A 21,276-nucleotide genomic window follows, 5' to 3' on the forward strand; every position below is an offset into this window, starting at 1 on the left:
GTTCAAGCATTTTATTCATTTGTTTCCTCAATTGCTTTCCTACCAAAGTCAAAATTGGGTAATTTTATAGAGTAAATTTGTTATTTTCTCTATTGGAAATTAACTTGATTTTGATAATTGATGCTCTCCATTTATTTTCGAATTATATTTGGTGCTTAATTTTTTCCCTTAATCTGTGGATATTTTAGAAAATCTAGCTGTTAATAGTAGGCTTAAGTGGAATAAATACCTTTAAGGAAAGTGCCAGGTATAATCACCTTACTCAAATATTTTGTTAGTTTTTAACAGCTGTTGTATTAACAGAAGAGTTGTTCTATTAGTTCATTGTTAAATATATTGTTCTCTTTTGGATATTTGCCAAGTTGCCATTAGTGAACATGTTTGGAAATGACATATCAGATTTATATTTTTATATGCTTGAAATTACTATGAGAAAATGATCCACAGTATATACATAAATCAGTAGAATAATACAGAAAATGTTTGTACAAATATTATGTTAGAACTGTAGATTGAAGCCAGGCACTGATGGCTCATGCCTGAAATCCAACTACTCAAAAGGCTAAGACTTGAGGATCCCAGTTCAAAGCCACTTCAGGCATTCTAATGTGAGAGACTCTTATCTCCAATAAACAAGCAAAAAGCCAGATTGGAGGTGGAGTTCAAGTTTTAGAGTACCAGCCTTCAGTGAAAAAGTTTAGTGAGAGTATGAAGCCCTGTGTTCAAGCTCCAATACAGGTGCACACAATGCACGCACACACATACAGAAATATAAATTGAATTTGTAATTGGGACAATGTCTGTAGCATTCTGAAATCAGAATCGTTTGTAGGCTAGAAATGTAGTTCAAGTTGTAGAGCCTTTGCCTGGCAAGCATGGGGCCCAGAGTTTAAAGGCCAGTACCACAGGGGGTGGGACTCCAAAAGTTTAGGTTAACGTATAGAATTGAGTATTTTGAAAGATGTTGGCAAGAAGGAAACCTTGAATTTTATTTTATTCTGTGATATAAGTTAAAGTTTCCAAAGAATTAGATAGTGGTGCATTCAACAAATACAAATATATTATACACTTGGCAACCACTAGTTACAGGTAGCCCTTCACTAATCGGAATGAATTTCTCCCAAATGTTTGCACTTCTACATGTATAGGTACCATTCTGCATTGTTGCAAGAGTCTAAGGCTTATATTTTTTAAAAATATGCAATCTAAGAATAGCTTGGGCGGGTGCTGATGGCTCCCATCTGTAATCTTAGCTACTCAGGAAGCTGAGATCTGAGGATTGTGGTTCAATGCCAGCCTGGGCAGGAAGGTCCATGAGACTTTTGTCTCTCTCCAATTAACCACTGGAAAACCAGAAGTGGTGGTGTGGTTCTAAGTGGTAGAGCATTGACTCAGGTGAAAAAGCTCAGGGACAGTGCTCAAGCCCTGAGTTTAAGCTCCACAATCAACAAAAAAGAAAAGAAAAGAAAAAAAGGAATGGCTTGGAATTTTAAAGTTTTGGGGGTTTTTTCTGTGAGGTGTGCTTATCTCAAATTAACAGATTTTTTTTTGTCAGTCCTAGGGCTTGAACTCAGGGCCTGGACACTGGCTCTGAGCTTCTTTTGCTCAAGGCTAGCACTCTAACACTTGAGCCACAGCCACTTCCAGCCTTTTCTATTTATGTGGTTCTGAGGAATTGAACTCAGGGCTTCATGCATGCTAAGCAAGCACTCTACCACTAAGCCACATTCCCAGCCTGACAGATTTTGATTTTTTTTTCTTTTTTTTATTGTGAAAATACCGAGGGGTATTTTGTGAAAATATAAAGGGGTTACAATTACATGGGCAAGGTATTGAGTACATTTCTTGTCAAGCATTGTTGCCTCCTCCTTTGTTTCTGCTTCCCATCCTTCCCATCTCCCCACCTCCTCCCCTCCCTCCCTCGGCTAAAGTTGTAAAGTTTGTTTTTCGACATAACAACTTGTACAGCTCATTGTTGCAATGGGTCCACCAGTATCCCTATTTAAACGATTTGTTTTTTCCCTTCCCCTCCACAAATTATACCAACATTAAATACAGTGAAAACAGGGGTTATACTGTGGCGGAAGGACATACAAAGCAACAAAGAAATTATCTTATAAATATGTTAGAAACAATCACAAGAAAGAGAAACCATTTGAATACTTATCTTAGGGTTTATTTTACCTAACATCAACTGACCTTTTCTGCTTGTCTCAGACATATACTAGTTATTGCAAATAAGGGAAACCATGGGACCTATGTTTCTTTGGGCCTGGCTTACTTCACTTAATATAATTTTTCCAAGTCTTTAACAGATTTTTCTTAATGAAATATTGGCCTCAAAAACTGAGTCTCAAATTTCTGATTTAGTGAAGATAATTATAACATGATCCTTACTAAACAATTTTCAATCTGTCTAAATTTGTACTTTTAATTCTTTTTTTTATATCATCCTTTTAATTCTTTAAACCTCATCTAAAAAAAGGGGAAATGGCAATGGGATATTAGTAGTAGTATTGTAGACTATGTTACTTGGTCATGTGAAAGGCTTATTGATACATTTTAAAACTTAGGAAAATTTTAATTTTTGAACATTTATTTAAAGAACATCCAATTATATGTATATATGGATGACTCTGACCTCAATATGCAATGTGTGTACTCACTGAATTATGCATCCAAAGAGAAAAAAAGAATGTGTATGATAGATATTAACATCATTCACTCCCACATGGTGATCAACTTTGCCATTATTTATTTTTAAAAGTTATAGATTTGGGTATGTATCCAAAGATAACTTTTTGTGAAATGGGAAAGTATCTATAAACTACTGATAATTTGTTCCACACACTAATATATATATATATATATATATATATATATATATATAATATTCCATCCACCCTTAAATATTTGAATCTTCACTTTTGTATGTTTCTTAAAAGATAATTTTTCTATAGAAATTAATGCATTCATACAATGATGGAGAGATACTTTTCTTATATATTGGAGCAGTCTAGATTTGACTTTTTAAGTAATTTTATTGTTATTACTAAGGTATTGTACAGATGGCTTATCATTTCATAAGTCAGATAATGAGTACACTTCTCTTTTCAGACAATGTCACCCCTTTCTTTCCTTTCCCCTAATTTCCACCTCCATTTCCTGCCCACAAGTTACATGGGTCATTTTCCACATAGTGTATACTGAATAGCATGATTGCATTTATTCATTTTTCCTCCCTCCATTTCTGTACCCACCCTTTAGTCCACTCAAAAAACCCCATAAATTTGGAACACCATGAATTTTCATGTCATACTGCACAGAGGATGTGCTAGTCTTCTCTGTATCATTCCAGTTTTAGTGTCTGTGCTGTTGAAGTAAGCACCATTTTTTATATTTGTATAAAATAAAGATGGTAATGAATGGCTATCTAGAATCTTGAACACAATGAATGGTTTTATATGCCTCATTGCTTTTCCAATCTAAGGCAAGATCATATTGCTGCACACCTGCCATGTTTTTGAATAACAACATATTGCAGACATTGAAGATACTGACTTTAGGAAGATTTTCCAATTTGGAAATGTGTTAAAAATGTAAAACAAGCCAGGCACCAGTGTTTCTAAGATCTGAGGATTGGGGTTCCAAGCCAGCCTGGCAAGAAAGTTCATAAGACTCTTACCTATAACAAGCAAAAAACCAGAAGTGATGCATTAGCTCGAGTAATAGAGCACCACCCTTCAGTGAAAAGGACAGCACCCAAGCTCTGGATTTAAGTGGAACTTAAATAAACTGCAAAATGCCTGTCAGAAACATGGAAATTAGCATGATTAGTTAAAACAGAATTAAAATGTTTTTAGATGGGACAGAAGGTGTGGCTCTAGTGATAGAATATCTGCTTGGCAAACAGGAAGCCCTGAGTTTGAGCCCCAGTAGTACTTCAAGAAAAGGGTTTAGATTATCAGATAGTAACCTAGGACCAAGAAAAAGCAAGCATAAATTCCTTGACTTGAAATATATAATTATGAGAACTCATACTTCATCACACAAATCCATGTAACTCATCATTTGTTAAGCTACTTGGGAAGAAACTGTACAATTAAAGATTAAATAAGATAATATTGAAGAATACATATGAAATATTTTTCAATCATATTTATTTAATCAGAAATAAACACATGGAAAGTAAGGAAAAACTTCTTTTTAGAAGGACCATCAATCTCCTTGCTTACCTATTCATTCTTTGAGGAAAGAAGATGGTAAAGATAATATTTTCATGTACACCTCTATCCCCTGCACTTGTGGGGCTGAGGCAGAAGGATCTTGAGCTTGCTACCAGCCTCAGCTACATAGTGAGATCTTGGATTCAGAAATTTAAAAAATATTTTCAGAAAGTGAAACAGGATAAAACTAAGACCCACAAGATTTACAACTTTCATAAGCTATAAGAAAAAAATGAAATGACAATAAACATCAAGCTGCTATTTCAAGAATTTTTATACTACATCTGCAGCCACCAGCACTTTTTTCCATTTGGATGCATTTCTATGTAGTAATTTATTGGTTATTCAACTCTACTGAGATTTTATGAAAATGAAAACTAAAAACGTGAATATGCCAATATAGTCATGAGCAAGTTTATCTACTCTCTGAGTACCTGATTTGAATTGAAAGGATAAAGTTTAAGTTCCAGCTGTGCACTGATGGCTCGTGCCATCCTAACTACTCAGGAAGCTGAGAACTGAGGATCAAAATTTGAAGCCAGACAAGACAGGAAAATCTGTGAGACTAACATCTCCAACTAACTACTGAAAAGCTGGAAGTGGATAAGTAGTAGAGCACTAGTCTTCAGCAAAAAAAAAAAAAAAAAAAAAAAAAAAGTTCAGACAGTGTCTAGGCCATGAGTTTAAGCACCAGCACACACAAAAGGTACTTAAATTCAAAGAACCATAACAAGACTTGATGTAAACTAAACATTTTAAATGTTTTTTTAAATCTCTATAAAATTGAAAGAGGAGATTCAGTAATAGTAGACTTGGTAGAAAATTCGAAATTTCTTCCACCCAGTTCCTGATTTGGAGCCATCAGCACTACTGCAGTTCTAGAGCAAAGGCACTGGGGCCATTTTGGCAGAGTGAAAGGTAGGTCAGCTCCTCTGAACACTGCAGGTTCATGTCTCACCACGGACTCACCAAGCACATTGACTTGAACTGCCGGAGGTGGGGGTATCCAGAAGAGAACTCACTGCCAAAAGCAAAGCAAGTGGTTGCTTCTGTTCAGAGAATTCCTGTGATCATTCTACTGGGAATCAGAATAGAATGAGATGGGAAACTACTTCAGAAGAACAGGCCTGGCATAGCTGAGGACTGGCCAGGCCAATGTTATTTCTTTACCTCCTGCAATCCTTTGTTCTGCCTGGGAGCAGATTCACTATGTTAGTTTATCCTGAAGAGTTGGCTTGGAGCTCTCTGCTGGGAAACTCTGCCAAGGATCTGGGCCTTGTGCTGAATTTGACTACTGGAAATTGGAATTGGAGCAGAGAAGAGTGGCTTTGTAGGTGTCTATTCATTGAGGCCAAACTACTTCAGCTCAGATCCAAATGTATCTTTGATCCAAAAGGAGAACCCAGATAGCAGTAGCTACCCAGAGCTGATACTTAAACCACCTCTGGACAGGGAAAAGAAGTCCTACCATCCACCACTTGTTCACCATGGCTGGGAACAGGGATGACCCTTCCAGAATTCATACCACCCAGATCACAATAATTGTTGTAAATGCATATTATAAGCCCCCAGAGTTCACGCAGGACTCATACAAGGTCAGTGTTTTAGAAAACCTGTCTGCTCCTCAGTGCTAAGAGTGATGGCCACTGACCATGTTGAGATCACCTATTCCTCCATCAATATTGATAAGATAGTGAAAACACTGTTCAAGTTGGACATTAAGAGGGAATCTCACCAATTGTAGAAGACTGGAGTTGATATAAGAAGAAAACCTTCACAACTGTGGTAGAAGCAAAGAACTGCGGAAGTCATATTGCACATGGTAAAATATGTACATAATTTAAATGAAAATGAGATTATCCTTGAAATTACATTGTCTTCTGAGTCCCAACAAGAAGATGTTGAGCTGGGGACTGATATTCACTCTGTTAAAAACAATGTATGGATTCTGAACTTAATGGAGAAATTATGTCAAACAAAAGGAAATTTCCCATTGAAAAATAGCACAAGAAATCTGGACACTGGTGACTGATGCCTGTAGCCCAAGCTACTCAGGAGGTTGAAACCTGAGGATCTTGGTTCAAAGCCAACTCTGGGCATTAAAGTCTGTAAGACTCTTATCTCCAATTAACCAGCAAAATTCCATGAGTGGAGTGGTGTATCAAGTGGTAGTGTGATTAGAAAAGCCAAGGGAGAAGGTACCATGCTGAGTTCAAACTCCAGTCCAAGCATGCATACACATGTGCATGCACACGCACACATACACAAGTAGCTCAAGATATAGAATGCACATATAGACAACAGACAGAGTCCTATATGGAAAACAGATGCAAGAGTACATAGCCACTCATCAAGATGATACATCACTCTTCTCCAGCACAGGCTTCACCTTGTATATCACTAGTGTCAAAGACTAGCTCTGATTTCCCACCAGACTTCCTACATGATCTGCATGGCTAGGAACAATCCTGAAACCTCCATCACTCAAATCAGTGTTCCTCTGTTTCTGACTTGGGACCCGATGACCAAGTTCTCTACTCCATCATGGCCAACAACCTGGAACCAAACCAAACATGCACGGTCAGTGGGTGGAGAGGGGCGTTGTAAAACAAGCCTTCTAACAACTTTGCTCCTGCATGTGCTATTTGAATGTAATGCTAGTGGGTGACTGTAATGACAATGCGCCATCTAGTGCTTGGGGTCCAAAGGAGTCTGAGGTCTTAGATACTGTAGGTGCTGTGCATCACAGAGCCCAGCTACCTGATCACCAAAGTGGTGGTAGTGAACACTTAACTGCATCCTACCTCACGCCTGCATGTCAGCAATCCTGAACTTTTCTGTTCAGGACTGTGCACTGGTGAGATTCACACAGCAACAACAGCGTTCTCTGATACCCAAGGTTAATCCTTGGTCCTGATAGGTGTGATCTTCCTCTTTGCAATGGTTCTGGCTATTTCTTTGTGCCCTTGAGAATCCTCTAACCTGACTTTTGGAAGCTACTTCTGTTTCCTCTGGGAGTCTATAGATAGGTGTTCAGGGTTCTCCCCAACTACAGAGACTGCCTTATTCTTATAAGGTATGTGCTCCTTCACATTTCCCAAATATATCCAGTTTAAAGTTATAAATATAGACAAGCCTGTAATCCTAACTACTCCAGAGGCTGAGATCTGAGGATCACAATCCAAAGCCAGCTTGGGTAGGAACGTCCATTAGACTTGTGTCTACAGTTAAACACCAAAAAGCCAGAAGTTGAGTTGTGGCTCAAGTGGTAGAGCATGAGCCTTGAACACAAAGGCTCAGGGGACAGTACCCAGGCCCTGAGATCAAGCCCCAGACCAACACACACACACACACACAGTTCTCAATATAAATCTCCAAAACATTCCACCACAAGATTTTTTATGTGATGAAATTTCTTGGTTTGAAAGAGCCAATAACATTCCAAACATGACTTCTATTTCAATGTGCAAAAACAACTTCTTTAAATCTTTTCTCCATAAATTTAATTAAGCTTCAATTTATTAATTTAGAAATAAAAGGCACAAAGGTTAAAATGCTCTAACTTCAGTTTTATTTCTTTTTTTTCTGTGCATAGTAGGAGGATCCAAAATTATTTGCAGGCTTATCTGTGTTGTAGTTCTCTTTGTGATATTCTTAAATTCTTGCTAATCCTAAAACAATATCCTTATTAACACAGTAGTGTCTTATAGTCAGGGACAACTATTTTTATTAAGCTTTCAAAGTAGCTAATCTTATAAAATAGTAAATATATTTTATATAGCCTATATATTCTCACTCTGAATTTTTAAAGTATAAACAGAAAAAAAAATCTCAGAGCAACTAGTAATATGTTAGTAAAAACACATAATGGTTCTAAAAATCATAACTCATGGTAACTGGCATTGTAGTAGATTGATTCAGTATGTGTTTGTGATTATTTATGTCTTTATTGAAAACTGAATGTGTGTAATGCTGATGAAGTGCAGTAATTCGAAAGAAAACGGTAATTTTTCCATTACCTAAGATCCTGATTTTCACAAAAATAAGTTAAATTTTAAGAGAACACTTAAAATTATTCTTAATTACTTTTTATCCCTAAATGTTTCACTTTATTGGGGAGAAAATATGAATCTCATCTTCGCAGATATAATAGAAATAAAATGTGTGGTCGCTTTACAAAGTGGTGCAGTATTAAGTTAGGACTCTGAGTGTCGCTGTTCACTAACCCGGGCAAGGAAATAAAAATAAATCGGAACTGGAGAAGAAAATCGTCTAGCCATAAAGCAGATCAGACACCAAAGCTGCCCAGAAATTGTGACCTGACCTGGATCGCATCTGGCCTCTGATTCCACAAGGACCTTGACTTCTAATTCTGAAACGCACGAATTGATGAGATCCTGCCCTTCCTGCCACTAATCCCTGGAAGGCTGTCACAATCCAGTCATGGCAGCTCTGCAGTGGCGCCGGGACTGCGGTGAGCTACTCTGGCTTTTCATTCTCCTGGGGTGGTTGTGGGAGATCGCAGCTGGACAGATCCGCTACTCTATTCCCGAGGAATTAGAGAAAGGTTCCTTCGTGGGGAACATCACCAAGGACTTGGGAATACAATCCAAGGAGCTGGCGGAGCACAGAGTCCGCGTCGTCTCCAGAGGTAGGACGCAGCTTTTCTCTCTGAATCCGCGGAGCGGCAGCTTGGTCACCGCGGGCAGGATCGACCGGGAGGAGCTCTGCGCCCAGAGCCCGCGGTGTCTCGTGAGTTTTAACATCCTTATGGAGGATAAATTGAAGCTTTTTCCTGTGGAAGTGGAAATATTAGATGTTAATGACAATGCACCCAGATTCTTAAGGGAAGAATTGGAAGTAAAAATCCTCGAAAACTCAGCTCCATCTTCTCGTTTTCTGCTAATGGAGGTCTATGACCCTGATGTTGGAATGAACTCTCTTCAGAGCTTCAAGCTCAGCAGCAATAGTCATTTCTCAGTGGATGTACAAAGCCAAGCCCAGGGAACCAAGCACCCAGAGCTGGTCCTTGAACATGCCCTGGACCGGGAGGTTGAAGCCACTTACCACCTGGTCCTTACTGCCATGGATGATGGTGATCCTGTCCTCTCAAGCATGGCACAAATTCTAGTAACTGTCTTAGATGCAAATGACAATGCTCCAGTGTTTACTCAGTCTATCTATCGCGTGAATGTTCCTGAAAATCTGCCTGTAGGTACACTGGTGGTGTCAGTGAATGCCACTGACCAGGATGAAGGCATTCATGCAGAAGTAACATATTCCTTTGGAAAGATCTCACAGATTTTCCACTTGAATGCTTTGACTGGAGAAATTTCCGTTTCTGCACCTCTAGACTATGAGGAATGCAGTTTGTATGAGTTGGATGTTGAAGCCCGAGATCAGCCAGGTCTTCAAGACAGAGCAAAAGTATTAATAACCATCTTGGATGTGAATGATAATGAACCAGAAGTGGTCATCACATCTGGAAGCAGAACCATTGCTGAAAATGCACCTCCTGGAACAGTGGTTGCTCTTTTTCAAGTTTATGATCGAGACTCTGGACAGAATGGTCAGGTAACATGCTCCATCTCCAGAAATCTTCCATTTGAATTGGAAAGATCAGTAGACAATTATTATCAATTAGTGACAAATTCAATTCTAGACCGGGAACAGGTGCCTCTGTATAACATCACAGTAACAGCCACAGACAAAGGAACACCACCTCTGTCTACAGAAAAGCTCATCTACTTAAGCGTGGCGGACACTAATGACAACCCACCCATTTTCTCCCACTCATCCTACTCTGTCTATGTCCCTGAGAACAATCCTAGAGGAACCTCCATCTTCTCCTTGAAGGCACTTGACCCTGACAGTGAAGAAAATGCACAAGTCATCTACTCCCTAGCCAAAGAAACCCCCCAGGGTACACCTTTGTCTTCCTACCTTTCCATCAACCCCAACACTGGTGTTCTGTATGCATTGTGCTCCTTTGACTATGAAGAGTTTCGAGACTTGCACTTACTGGTGACTGCCAGTGACAGAGGTAACCCCCCACTCAGCAGCAATGTGTCACTAAACCTGTTCATTCTGGACCAGAATGACAATGTACCTGAGATCTTGTACCCTGCTCCCCCAAATGATGGTTCTACTGGTGTGGAGCTGGCTCCCCGCTCTGCAGAGCCTGGTTATCTGGTGACCAAGGTGGTGGCAGTAGACAAGGACTCAGGACAGAATGCCTGGCTGTCCTACCGCCTGCTCAAGGCCAGCGAGCCAGGACTCTTCATGGTGGGGCTGCACACAGGTGAGGTGCGCACAGCAAGGGCCCTTGTGGACAGAGATGCGCTCAAGCAGAGCCTGGTGGTGTCTGTGCAGGACCATGGCCAGCCCCCTCTCTCAGCCACTGTCACACTCACTGTGGCTGTAGCTGACAGCATCCCCGACATTCTGGCTGACTTGGGGAACCTTGAGCCCCCAAACAATTCTGATGCTTCAGATCTTACACTCTATCTCGTGGTGGCAGTAGCTGCTGTTTCTTGTATTTTCCTCGCCTTTGTTATGGTACTGCTGGTGTTCAGACTGCGGCACTGGTACAAGTCTAGTTTGCTCAAAGTTCCGAGTGAAGGATTTTCAAGTGCACCCACTTCTCACTTCGTGGGTGTAGAGGGGGTTCAGGCTTTCCTACAGAGCTACTCCCATGAAGTCTCCCTCACTGCAGACTCTAGGAAGAGCCACATCATCTTCCCCCAGCCCAACTATGCCCACACGCTCATCAGCCAGGAGGGCTGTGAGAAGAACGAGCCTCTATTGATACAGGAAGATTCAAGTTTTTGTAAAGAGGAAAACTCTTCTGTTCAGGTGAGGTCATTTCTTTTATTGTGTTTTAGAAAAGGAATTTTTTTTTTTTTTTTTTGTCGGTCGTGAGGCTTGAACTCTGGGCCTGGGCGTTGTCCCTCAGCTCTTCAGCTCAAAGTGAGCGCTCTACCACTTGAGCTACAGCGCCACTTCCGGTTTTCTGGTGGTTTATTGGAGATAGGAGTCTCACGGTCTTTCTTGCCCGGGCTGGCTTTGAACCGCGATCCTCAGATCTCAGCCTCCTGAGTAGCTAGGATTACAGGCGTGAGCCACCAGCACCCGGCTGAAAAGGAAATTTTAAAATGCTGTTTGATCACTGTTAAGTTTTCTCAGCCTCTTAGAGAGGGAATCATGTGTGTTATGGTTCCACCAAAGACTCATGTAGGCTTGGACCCTGGTGCAAACAGTGTTTGGAGGCAGGGCTTTTGGAAATTGATCTTATCAATGGAGTAATACATTTGTGGAGTGTAATTGAATGGATGTTGGGAGATGATGAAGACTGTGAGAAGTAGTGCCTAATTGGAGAAAATTAGTTACTAGATACATACTCTTGAAAGTTGTGCCGTTGCGCTCTCTCTCTCTCTCTCTCTCTCTCTCTCTCTCTCTCTCTCTCTCTGCATCCCTGCCATCATGAGGTGAGCAGCTTTGCTCTACCTCTGGGCCCTGGAATTCTGCTTCATCAAAACCTAAAAGCAATAGAATGAGTCCACCCCATGGTAAACTCTAAGACCTCTAAAACCAGAAACCCTTTCTCTTTTAAATTTATTTGTCTCAGGTACTTTGTCACAGCAGTGAAGAGCTAATGCAATATAATCCTGATTCTTTTCCTTTATAACAGTAGATCTCTTGTGAATCTTAATTATCTTGATTTTTAATAAAAATCCTAATAATGTAAGCTCCAGATTTTTTTAAGCTTCTCTGTCTGGGAAATGTTCTGTGCCCTTGACTTCATATATCTCATTTCTTAGGATAATTTTTCCTACATTGTGTCATTTGTGAAATCCTTTCTTTTTCTAATTTGAAAGCTTGCTATTTTTGGTACTGGGGTTTGAACTCAAGGCCTCATACTTTTTAGGCAAGTAATCTAGCACTTTAAGCCACTCCACCATCTTTTTGCCTAATTTGAAAAAATACTGAATTGCAACATCTGCTAAGTAAGAGATATTATTTTATTCTCAGCAATATGTGATAATTATAAATGTTTTCTAAAATAATGGAGATTCCTCATATGTGAGACATTTCCCCTCTTTATTTATTGGAACTTTAATTGTTAGAAATTAGAGTCTTAAAATAATTTCTGAAGTCTATAACAGGATATACCTGGACTTTGGTCTTTAATGACTTGAAGACAATTCCCAGAACTAAGTTTATTCATTTTAGACAGTCAAAATCTCTATGGTTTATTTAAAATAAAATTAGATGGACTTGCCTCATCCATATTACACAATTCTGGAAAAGTGATACCTTTTTATGAAATATTTTTCAAAATATAAAGCAGTATAACAAATATTAATTGGCATTGCCATTAATCTAACATTGTTAAATAAATGTAAGTGCTTGGTAGTCTCCTTCATATATTATATGTTTGATAGTATTTGATAATGAGTATGAATATTAAATTTGTTCAGTAGTAGCAACTCATAGGAAATACTTCTAAAAGTGTAGGTCTGACTGGTGGGTGGAGGAAGGAATATTAATAGAACTCAACTAAAAATGGGTGCTGGTGGTTCATACCTGTAATCTTAGCTACTCAGGAGGTTAAGACCTGATAATCACTGTTCAAAGCCTGCCTGGGCAGGAAATGTTCATGAGATTCTATCTTCAATTAACCACAAGAAAACCAGAAGTGGCACTATGGCTCAAGCAAAAGAGATCAGGGGGGGTTGGGAATGTGGCTTAGTGGTAGAATGCCTGCCTAGCATGTATGAGGCCCTGAGTTCATTTCCTCAGTACATCACAAACAGAAAAGGCCAGAAGTGGCACAGTGGATCAAGTGGTAGAGTGCTAGCCTTGAGCCAAAGAAGCTCAGGGACAGTGCGTAGGCCCTGAATTCAAACCCCATGACTGACAAAAACTAAAAATAACTAAGAATAAAAATGTAAATAATATAGCATTTTTAATCCAGATAAAGTAGGGCTTCTATCATATTAGAATTCTATATCCAAATATTTAAAAGAAAGGGAGATTATAATTAGTTCATAATTGCCAAAATATGCAAATACAATCATGCTGTTGAGCACAAAACATCAGTTTTTCATTGTCAAGTTTGTTCTAACAAAAATGGACTGCTGAAGAGATAGAATATTTGATTGTTGACATTTTTCAAAAGTAAATTGGTGATGATTAGTGGAGTGTGATGGCACACATCTGTAATACTAGCACTCAAGAAATTGAAGCAGGAGGATCACAAATTCAAGGCCAGCTGAGCTACACAATGAGACATATCTAAAAAGAGAAGAAAGGAAGGGAAAGAAGAATGGTGAAAAGGAGTGAAGAAAGGAAAGAAAGAAGGAAAAGAAAGAAGGAAGGAAGTGAAGGAGGGAAGGAAGGAAGGAAGGAAAGAAGGAAGGAAGGAAGGAAGAAAGGGAAAGAAGGGAGATTTTAAAAAGGAGGAAAGAAGGGGCTGGGAAGGTGGCTCAGTGGTAGAGCACTTGCCTTGCATGCATGAGGCCCTGGGTTTGATTCCTCAGCACCGCATAAGCAAACTGAAAAAAAGCCGCAAGTGGCGCTGTGGCTCAAGTGGTAGAGCGCTTGCCTTGAGCTGAAGAGCTGAGGGATAGCGCCCAGGCCCAGAGTTCAGGGCCCATGACTGGACCCCCACCCAAAAAAAAGAGGAGGGAGGAAGAAAAGGAAATATAAAAGACTGGGCATTGTGATTCATTCCTATAACCCCAACACTCAGGAGGTATAGGCAGAAGGGTTGTTTAAGGACAACTTCAGTTGCATAGCCAGCCCCTGACTCAAAAAAAAAAAAAAAAAGGAGGAAGAGAAGTGAGGAGGAGAAGGGAAATAATGGTCATGGAACTTAGGAAGTGTAGGGAATTCTAAATTTAATGAGTTATTAGACTACATTGTAGCCAAGATACTATTTTTTGGTGTTGAGTTAGGTTATGCTATCTGATAATAGACTGCACTGGCTTCTTAAGAACTTAAATTTATATGCACATGTAAGAAAAACATAATTTAGGATATTTATTGAAAACGTAAGAATAATTCCTTTGTAAGCTGTATTTGTAAAGATAACTTGAGAATTTGAGGGTGTGGCTCAGTAGCACTGTACTTTCCAAACATACTCAAGTCCCTGGGTTTAAAAATAGATAAATAAATAACAATGGGTTTGCTTACTTTGCTTGAAACACTGGTTCAAATCCTATCACTGAAAAAATTGAGATTTTTGTTTGCTTCTTTTGTTTTTTGAGATAGAGTCTTATTATGTACCATAGGCTGTCCTCAAGTTTATGATCCTTCTACTTGTATTTCCAAGTGCTGGGACTATAGGCATGCCCTTCCAGGCCCATATGGTTGGTGGTTTAAAATAGAACAAGACTAGGACATGTTTTCTTATGACACTATGATGGTATTTTCATTTCTGAATTTATTAGGGAATGATTTATTCCAGGTTTCTGAATGCATATGGCTAAAAGTATTCATTGACAGAGAAAGCCAGGTGCAGGTGGCTCACACTTAAAATCCTTGCTACTCGGGAGGCTGAGATCTGGGGATTGTGGTTTGAAGCCAGCCTGGGCAGGAAAATCAGTGAAACTTTTACCTCCAATTAACCACCAGCAAAAAGCCAGAAGTGGAGCTGTAACCCAAGTCATTGAGTGCCATCCTTGAACAAAAGAGCTAAGAAATAGTACCCAGGCCCCTGAGTTCAAGCTCAACTACTAGCACCAAAAAATATATATTCTCACAACAGTCATTTAATCATGGTTAAATATCCTGGTGATCACAGAATTGCCTAGGCTCTTTACCCTACCCACCATATATTGAATTTTGAAATATCAGGGAAAAAAATCTACCAACTTAACTGAGCTGTTTTATCATCTGTGTAAACCATCCATTTCCAATCAAACTTCTGTTGAGGTGGCAGTGGTTAAAAGAAAAAGAATAAAAATTACAGAATTGTTGTGGAAAACAAAGTACATCTTTACCAAAGAATAAAACCTAAGTTGAACTCCTGAAAAGCAGTTCTTGAATTAAAAAAACATGTTTCACAAGGAAAATAATGAATATAGCTAACTCAATGTCTGGGAAACCAAACACACCTTCCATTTTCAAGGGAGCAAATGAAGGTTCGAATTCTTCCCAGTAATTTAATAGAATTCTGTCTTTAAAATTGTGAAATAACTTCAATGAGATATAGTTATGTTATGGTTATTAAACTTGTGTCGCCTGTCTGTCTAGTAGATATCCTCAATAATTTTATATTGTGAGCTGAGCACCGATGCCTCATGCCTGAAATCCTAGCTACTCAAGAGGCTGAGATATGAGGATTCTAGTTCAAAGCCAGCCAGGGTAAGGAAGTACATAAGACTTATCTCCAATTAACAACCATAAAAGCTGGGAAATAGAATTGTGGCTCAAGTGGTAGAGCACTAGCCCTAAGCAAAATGAAGTTCAGGGACAATGCCCAGGCCCTGAGTTCAATCCCCAGGACCATCATCATTAATAATTTTATATTGTGAATAACTTAGAAAACTTGAATATTAGAAATAATGAAGCAATTTACTCGATGTATTTTATACATGGAGTAGACATATATTTAAGTAGCGTTTACTTTTTTTTCAACTACAATGGTTGGCTTTTCTTCATGGGCAAGAAAGTGTGACTCCGCGCCTAAGACATTAACTAAAAAGTTGCAAATCGACTATTTTTTTTAAAACTTATCAGGATTTTCAAATATTACATTGATCCAGTTGTCTTAAATTGTGTTTTAAGCATGTCCTAGATATATATTCAATTTATGAATTTTGAAATATATGAATTTTGAAGGGTAAAACAATGTTCTGTAAAATCAGTTTGTTTTGCTTCGATATGGTGCAGTAACTTAGTTAGGACTCTGAGCGCCGCTGTTCACCAACCCGGGGAAAAAGATGTGACAACCACCGAGTTCTGCAGCACAAAGAAAGGACAGACTAGACAAGCCCTCTTCCGAGCTGCATCAAACTCAAGCCTCTGGTGCTGCTGGATTCCTGGCGTCTCTTCCCAGTAAGGGGAGTGGGGTCCAAGCCAATTCACGCACAATAGGAGACCTCACCTAGTTTAAAGTCAAGATCTGCAGGACAATGGCAACACCGCAGCGGGCCAGAGACTACGGAGCGTTTGTACTGCTCTCCATCCTCCTGGGGACCTGCAGAGAATCCTGGGCAGGAAAAATTCTCTACTCTGTGCCTGAGGAGGCAGATAGAGGGTCCTTTGTTGGTAATATTGCCAAGGACTTGGGACTGGAACCCCGGGAGCTGGCGGAGCGCAGAGTCCGCATCGTCTCCAAAGGTAGGACGCAGCTTTTCTCTCTGAACCCGCGAAGCGGCAGTTTGGTCACCGCGGGCAGGATCGACCGCGAGGAGCTCTGCGCTCAGAGCGCGCGGTGTCTGGTGAACTTTAATGTTTTAATGGAAGATAAAATGAATCTTTACCCTATAGAAGTGGAAATAATGGATGTTAATGACAACAGTCCTAGATTCTTAACAAAAGAAATAATTGTAAAAGTAATGGAGAATACAACTCCTGGCATGCGGTTTTCCCTAAATGAGGCTGGAGACGCAGATGTGGGCAGGAACGCGATCCAGGGGTACCATCTGAGTCCCAATCGTCACTTCTCCCTGGTTGTGCAAAATGGGGAAGATGGAACTAAATACCCAGAACTTGTGTTGGAGCAAGTACTGGACCGGGAAGAAGAGATGATTCACCACCTGGTCCTCACAGCCTATGATGGAGGGGACCCACCCTTATCTGGCACTGCCAGCATCCAGATCACAGTGGTGGATGTGAATGATCACACACCCGTCTTCTCTCTGCCCCAGTACCAAGTGACTGTCCCTGAGAACGTACCAGTGGGCACCACGCTTCTTACAGTGAATGCTGTGGACCCAGATGAGGGATTCAATGGAGAAGTGACATACTCTTTCCGGAAGATAACTCCAAAACTTCTACAAATATTCCACCTGAACTCCATTTCAGGAGAATTGTCAACTTTACAAATCCTGGATTACGAAGAATCCCACTTCTATGAAATGGAAGTTCAGGCTCAGGATGGCCCGGGTAGTCTGACAAAGGCCAAAGTACTTATCACAATTTTAGATGTGAATGACAATGCTCCAGAAGTGACTGTGACATCAGTAAGCAGTTCAATCCCTGAAGACACACCTCCTGGGACAGTAATTGCTCTTTTCTACCTCCAAGACAGGGATTCTGGGAAGAATGGTGAGGTAAGCTGCACTCTTCCAGAAAGTCTACCTTTTAAGTTAGAAAAATCAATAGATAATTATTACAGATTGGTCACAGCAAAAATCCTGGATCGGGAAACTCTCTCTGTGTACAATATCACAGTGAAAGCCATAGACGGGGGTTCTCCTTCTCTGTCTACCGAAGCACACATATCTGTACATGTGACAGACACCAATGACAACCCACCCACCTTCCCTCACTCTTCTTACTCTATCTACATCCCAGAGAATAACCCTAGAGGAGCCTCCATCTTCAAAGTGAATGCTTGTGACCCCGACAGTGACAAGAACGCCCAGGTCATTTATTCCTTGAATGAGGACACCATCCAAGGGGCACCTCTGGCCTCCTATGTCTCCATCAACTCTGACACTGGTGTTCTATACGCACTTCAGTCTTTTGACTATGAGCAGTTTCGGAACCTACAACTGAGAGTGACTGCACAGGACAGTGGGGACCCACCTCTCAGCAGCAACGCATCACTAAACCTGTTCATTCTGGACCAGAATGACAATGCACCTGAGATCCTGTACCCTGCTCCCCCAAATGATGGTTCTACTGGTGTGGAGCTGGCGCCCCGATCTGCAGAGCCTGGTTATCTGGTGACCAAGGTGGTGGCAGTAGACAAGGACTCAGGACAGAATGCCTGGCTGTCCTACCGCCTGCTCAAGGCCAGTGAACCTGGACTCTTCATGGTGGGGCTGCACACAGGTGAGGTGCGCACAGCAAGGGCCCTTGTGGACAGAGATGTGCTCAAGCAGAGCCTGGTGGTGTCTGTGCAGGACCATGGCCAGCCCCCTCTCTCAGCCACTGTCACACTCACTGTGGCTGTGGCTGACAGCATCCCTGAAGTCCTGGCAGACCTGGGCAGTATCAGTATGCCAGAAGACCCTGATAATTCAGACCTCACTCTCTACCTGGTAGTGGCGGTGGCTACTGTCTCCTGTGTTTTCCTTGCCTTTGTCATTGTGTTGATGGCACTCAGACTTCGGCGGCGCTGGCACAAGTCACGCCTGCTGCAGGTTGCAAGTGGTGGTTTGGACAATGTCCCTGCCTCACACTTTGTAGGTGTAGATGGGGTTCAGGCTTTCCTGCAAACCTACTCCCATGAGATTTCCCTCACTGCTGACTCTGGGAGGAGCCATATCATCTTCCCCCAACCCAACTATGTGGATACACTCATCAGCCAAGACAGCTGTGAGAAAAATGATTCTTTGTTAACACCCATAGATTTTCCTGAGGGCAAGGGTGAAGCCCCAAGTATTCAGGTAAGTTTGGTTCTTCCATTATCTTGTTTTCTCACAATAACTCTCTTTTGTTTGAAAAGTCTCATTTTTCAAAGAAAGAATTTTGAAGATAGGGATTTTTAAATTGCTGTTTTATTTCAGTGGTTCTACTTTAACATAGGTCATGGTATAATCTCATTAGTAAAATCTACGGTCAAGATTTTTGTATGTGTGCCAGTACTGGGGATTGAACTCAATACCTGGGTGCTATCCTTTTTTAGTGCAAGGCTAGCTCTTACCACTTACCCACAACTCCACTTATGGCTTTTTGGTGGTTAATTGGAGAAAAGAGTTTCATGGATGTTCCTGTCTGAGCTGGCTTTGAATCATGATCCTATCTGAGTCTCCTAGGTAGCCAGGATTACAGGCATGAGCCACTGTGCCTGGCTGGGAAGATTTTAAATTAGTAGGTTGCCACCTGTTTGTATCTTTCTCCTGTTTTCACATGGGTACCTTATCTCATGCATTTTCTTTTCTTTTTTTCTTTTTTTGGGGTCCGGTCATGGGGCCTGAACTCTGTGCCTGGGCGCTGTCCCTCAGTTCTTCAGCTCAAGGCTAGCGCTCTACCACTTGAGCCACAGCGCCACTTCCAGCTTTTTTCTTTTTGCTTATGTGGTGCTGAGGAATCGAACCCAGGGCCTCAGCATGCAAGGCAAGTGCTCTACCACTGAGCCACCTTCCCAGGCCTCTCATGCATTTTCTAAATGAAAATATAATGAGGTTTTTCACTGTGCTGGATTAGCAAGAATAAAATACACATTAGCTGCGTTTTCTGGAATCTCTTTAGGGCTCACATTTATGAAAGGTTCTAAATGATTGTTCAGCCTGAAGCTTTATTATCTGTACTTTGCTTCTACTTTTTTGTGCCAGTGGTAGCCCTCAAAACTGTGATTTTTATTCATAATTTGTAGAAAAAATACCTATTAATGTTGGGACTCTTCTAGAAGATTAGATTGATAGCTCAAGAATGAAATATATTGAGCTCCACTAAGCTCTATGTTAACAATAGACAAAGCATTGCTAAACTAATGGTCACAGGCCAAAATAAATAATGTACGTCAAATAAAATGTCATTTCAAGTCAGATGCTGTGGCCCACACCTGTGACCTCATCACCAAGGAAGCTGAGGCACGTGGGTTAAGAGTTTTTAATCCAACTATAACTACACAGTGAGATCCTATCTCAAAAATCCAACAGTCATCCTAGCTACTCAAGAGTTTGAAATCTGAGGATCACCATTGAAAGCCACCTAGGCAGGAAAGTCTGTTAGACTCATATCTCTAATCACTAAAAAGCCAAAACTGGAGCTGTGGCTCAGTGATAGACTGCTAGCCTTTGCTAAAAGCTCAGGGATAGTATCCAGGCCCTGATTTCAAGGCCCAGAACAAGCACCAAGATATATAACAAGTCATTTCAAGTATTATGACAGTTACACACCTTAACACAGTACTCCAATATGCTATTTTAAAGGTACATCCATGCGGCATCTGTGGGCTCTGAAAGTAGGATATTGAAAAGTTTCTATATGAAATAACCATCTTATGCACTCAAACCCAAGGTAATTAGTCAATTTTACTCATTGGGTCTGCTGAAAAATTCAGTTACAAATAACTGTTTGAGGATTAACTACTTCCACATTGTATTATAGTAAACTTGAACTGAACACCTCAGAAGATTTTCATCTGTAAAAATAGATTACAAGGTAATTTTGATTCATGGAACTGAGTGTTAATTATGAGGCTAATTTTCCTAATGTGTATTGTTTGGTTATATTTTGCATATAAGGAACTGCACAGTAGGACAACAGTACAAATCATTCATTCTGCAGTGTTCACATGTACGATCATTCATTCTGCAGTACAGATCATTCATTCTGCAGTGTTCACATGTACAATCACTTAGGGAGATCACAGTATTACTAACATTTTATGAGGAAAATTTCTCTGACATAAATATAATTTTCATCTATGTAAAAAGATATGCCATTTTTTTTTTACCAAAGTGCTTTAAAATGTTTTTAAACTGAAGCCACATGCATACATTTTGGGGTCTTTATTTTCAATACAGAAGTCATAATGGGACATAAAACAAGTTCAGACATAAAGATTGGTGCTGAAGTTCAATAGACCTCAGTGACTTTATGCTGTAAGTCATAATACTATTTCCTGGTAACTCTGAAGATTGGTCTTACATTTTGTAACCAGCGGGAATGACTGTATAACGGGGAAAGGATGGACTAACTTCAGGCTATGTAATATCTTTACGGCTTACATGTGTAATCATAGTTACTCAGGAGGCTGAGATCTGAGGATTATGGTTCAAAGCCAGCCTGGGCAGAAAAGTTCCCATGAGATTCTTACCTCCAATTAACCTCTCAAAAACCAGAAGTGGTGCTGTGGCCCAAGTGGTAGAGTACTAGCCTTGCGCACAAAGAGCCTCAGGGAAAACATCCAAGCCCTGAATTC

The 21,276-nt window shown here is 40.4% G+C and overlaps 1 protein-coding gene and 1 non-coding gene across 12 annotated transcripts in view; one reads left to right on the forward strand and one right to left on the reverse strand.

Moving 5' to 3' along the window:
- The window catches only part of LOC138837441 (protocadherin gamma-C4), a 219,059-nt gene that overhangs the window by 59,917 nt on the left and 137,866 nt on the right, over positions 1–21,276 (forward strand). The window contains exon 1 of one of the 11 annotated variants that reach the window (XM_070036248.1): positions 8,368–11,081. The exons of 8 other annotated variants lie outside the window; for them this stretch is intronic. In XM_070036248.1, coding sequence (XP_069892349.1) covers positions 8,670–11,081 — 2,412 coding nt within the window. In that variant the 5' untranslated portion in view covers positions 8,368–8,669. Of the gene's footprint in view, positions 1–8,367; positions 11,082–16,226; positions 18,794–21,276 lie in introns of those variants that run through there. 2 more of the 11 variants (XM_070036233.1, XM_070036226.1) reach the window with 2 other exon arrangements.
- On the reverse strand, positions 3,285–3,388 carry LOC138837533 (U6 spliceosomal RNA). The gene has a single exon (XR_011375337.1). It is a non-coding gene; the product is annotated as a U6 spliceosomal RNA (small nuclear RNA).

The sequence above is a fragment of the Dipodomys merriami genome, unplaced genomic scaffold (assembly GCF_024711535.1).
Source record: "Dipodomys merriami isolate MVZ:Mamm:240054 unplaced genomic scaffold, mDipMer1.0.p SCAF_27, whole genome shotgun sequence".
In the NCBI taxonomy this organism is placed as follows: Eukaryota; Metazoa; Chordata; class Mammalia; order Rodentia; family Heteromyidae; genus Dipodomys; species Dipodomys merriami.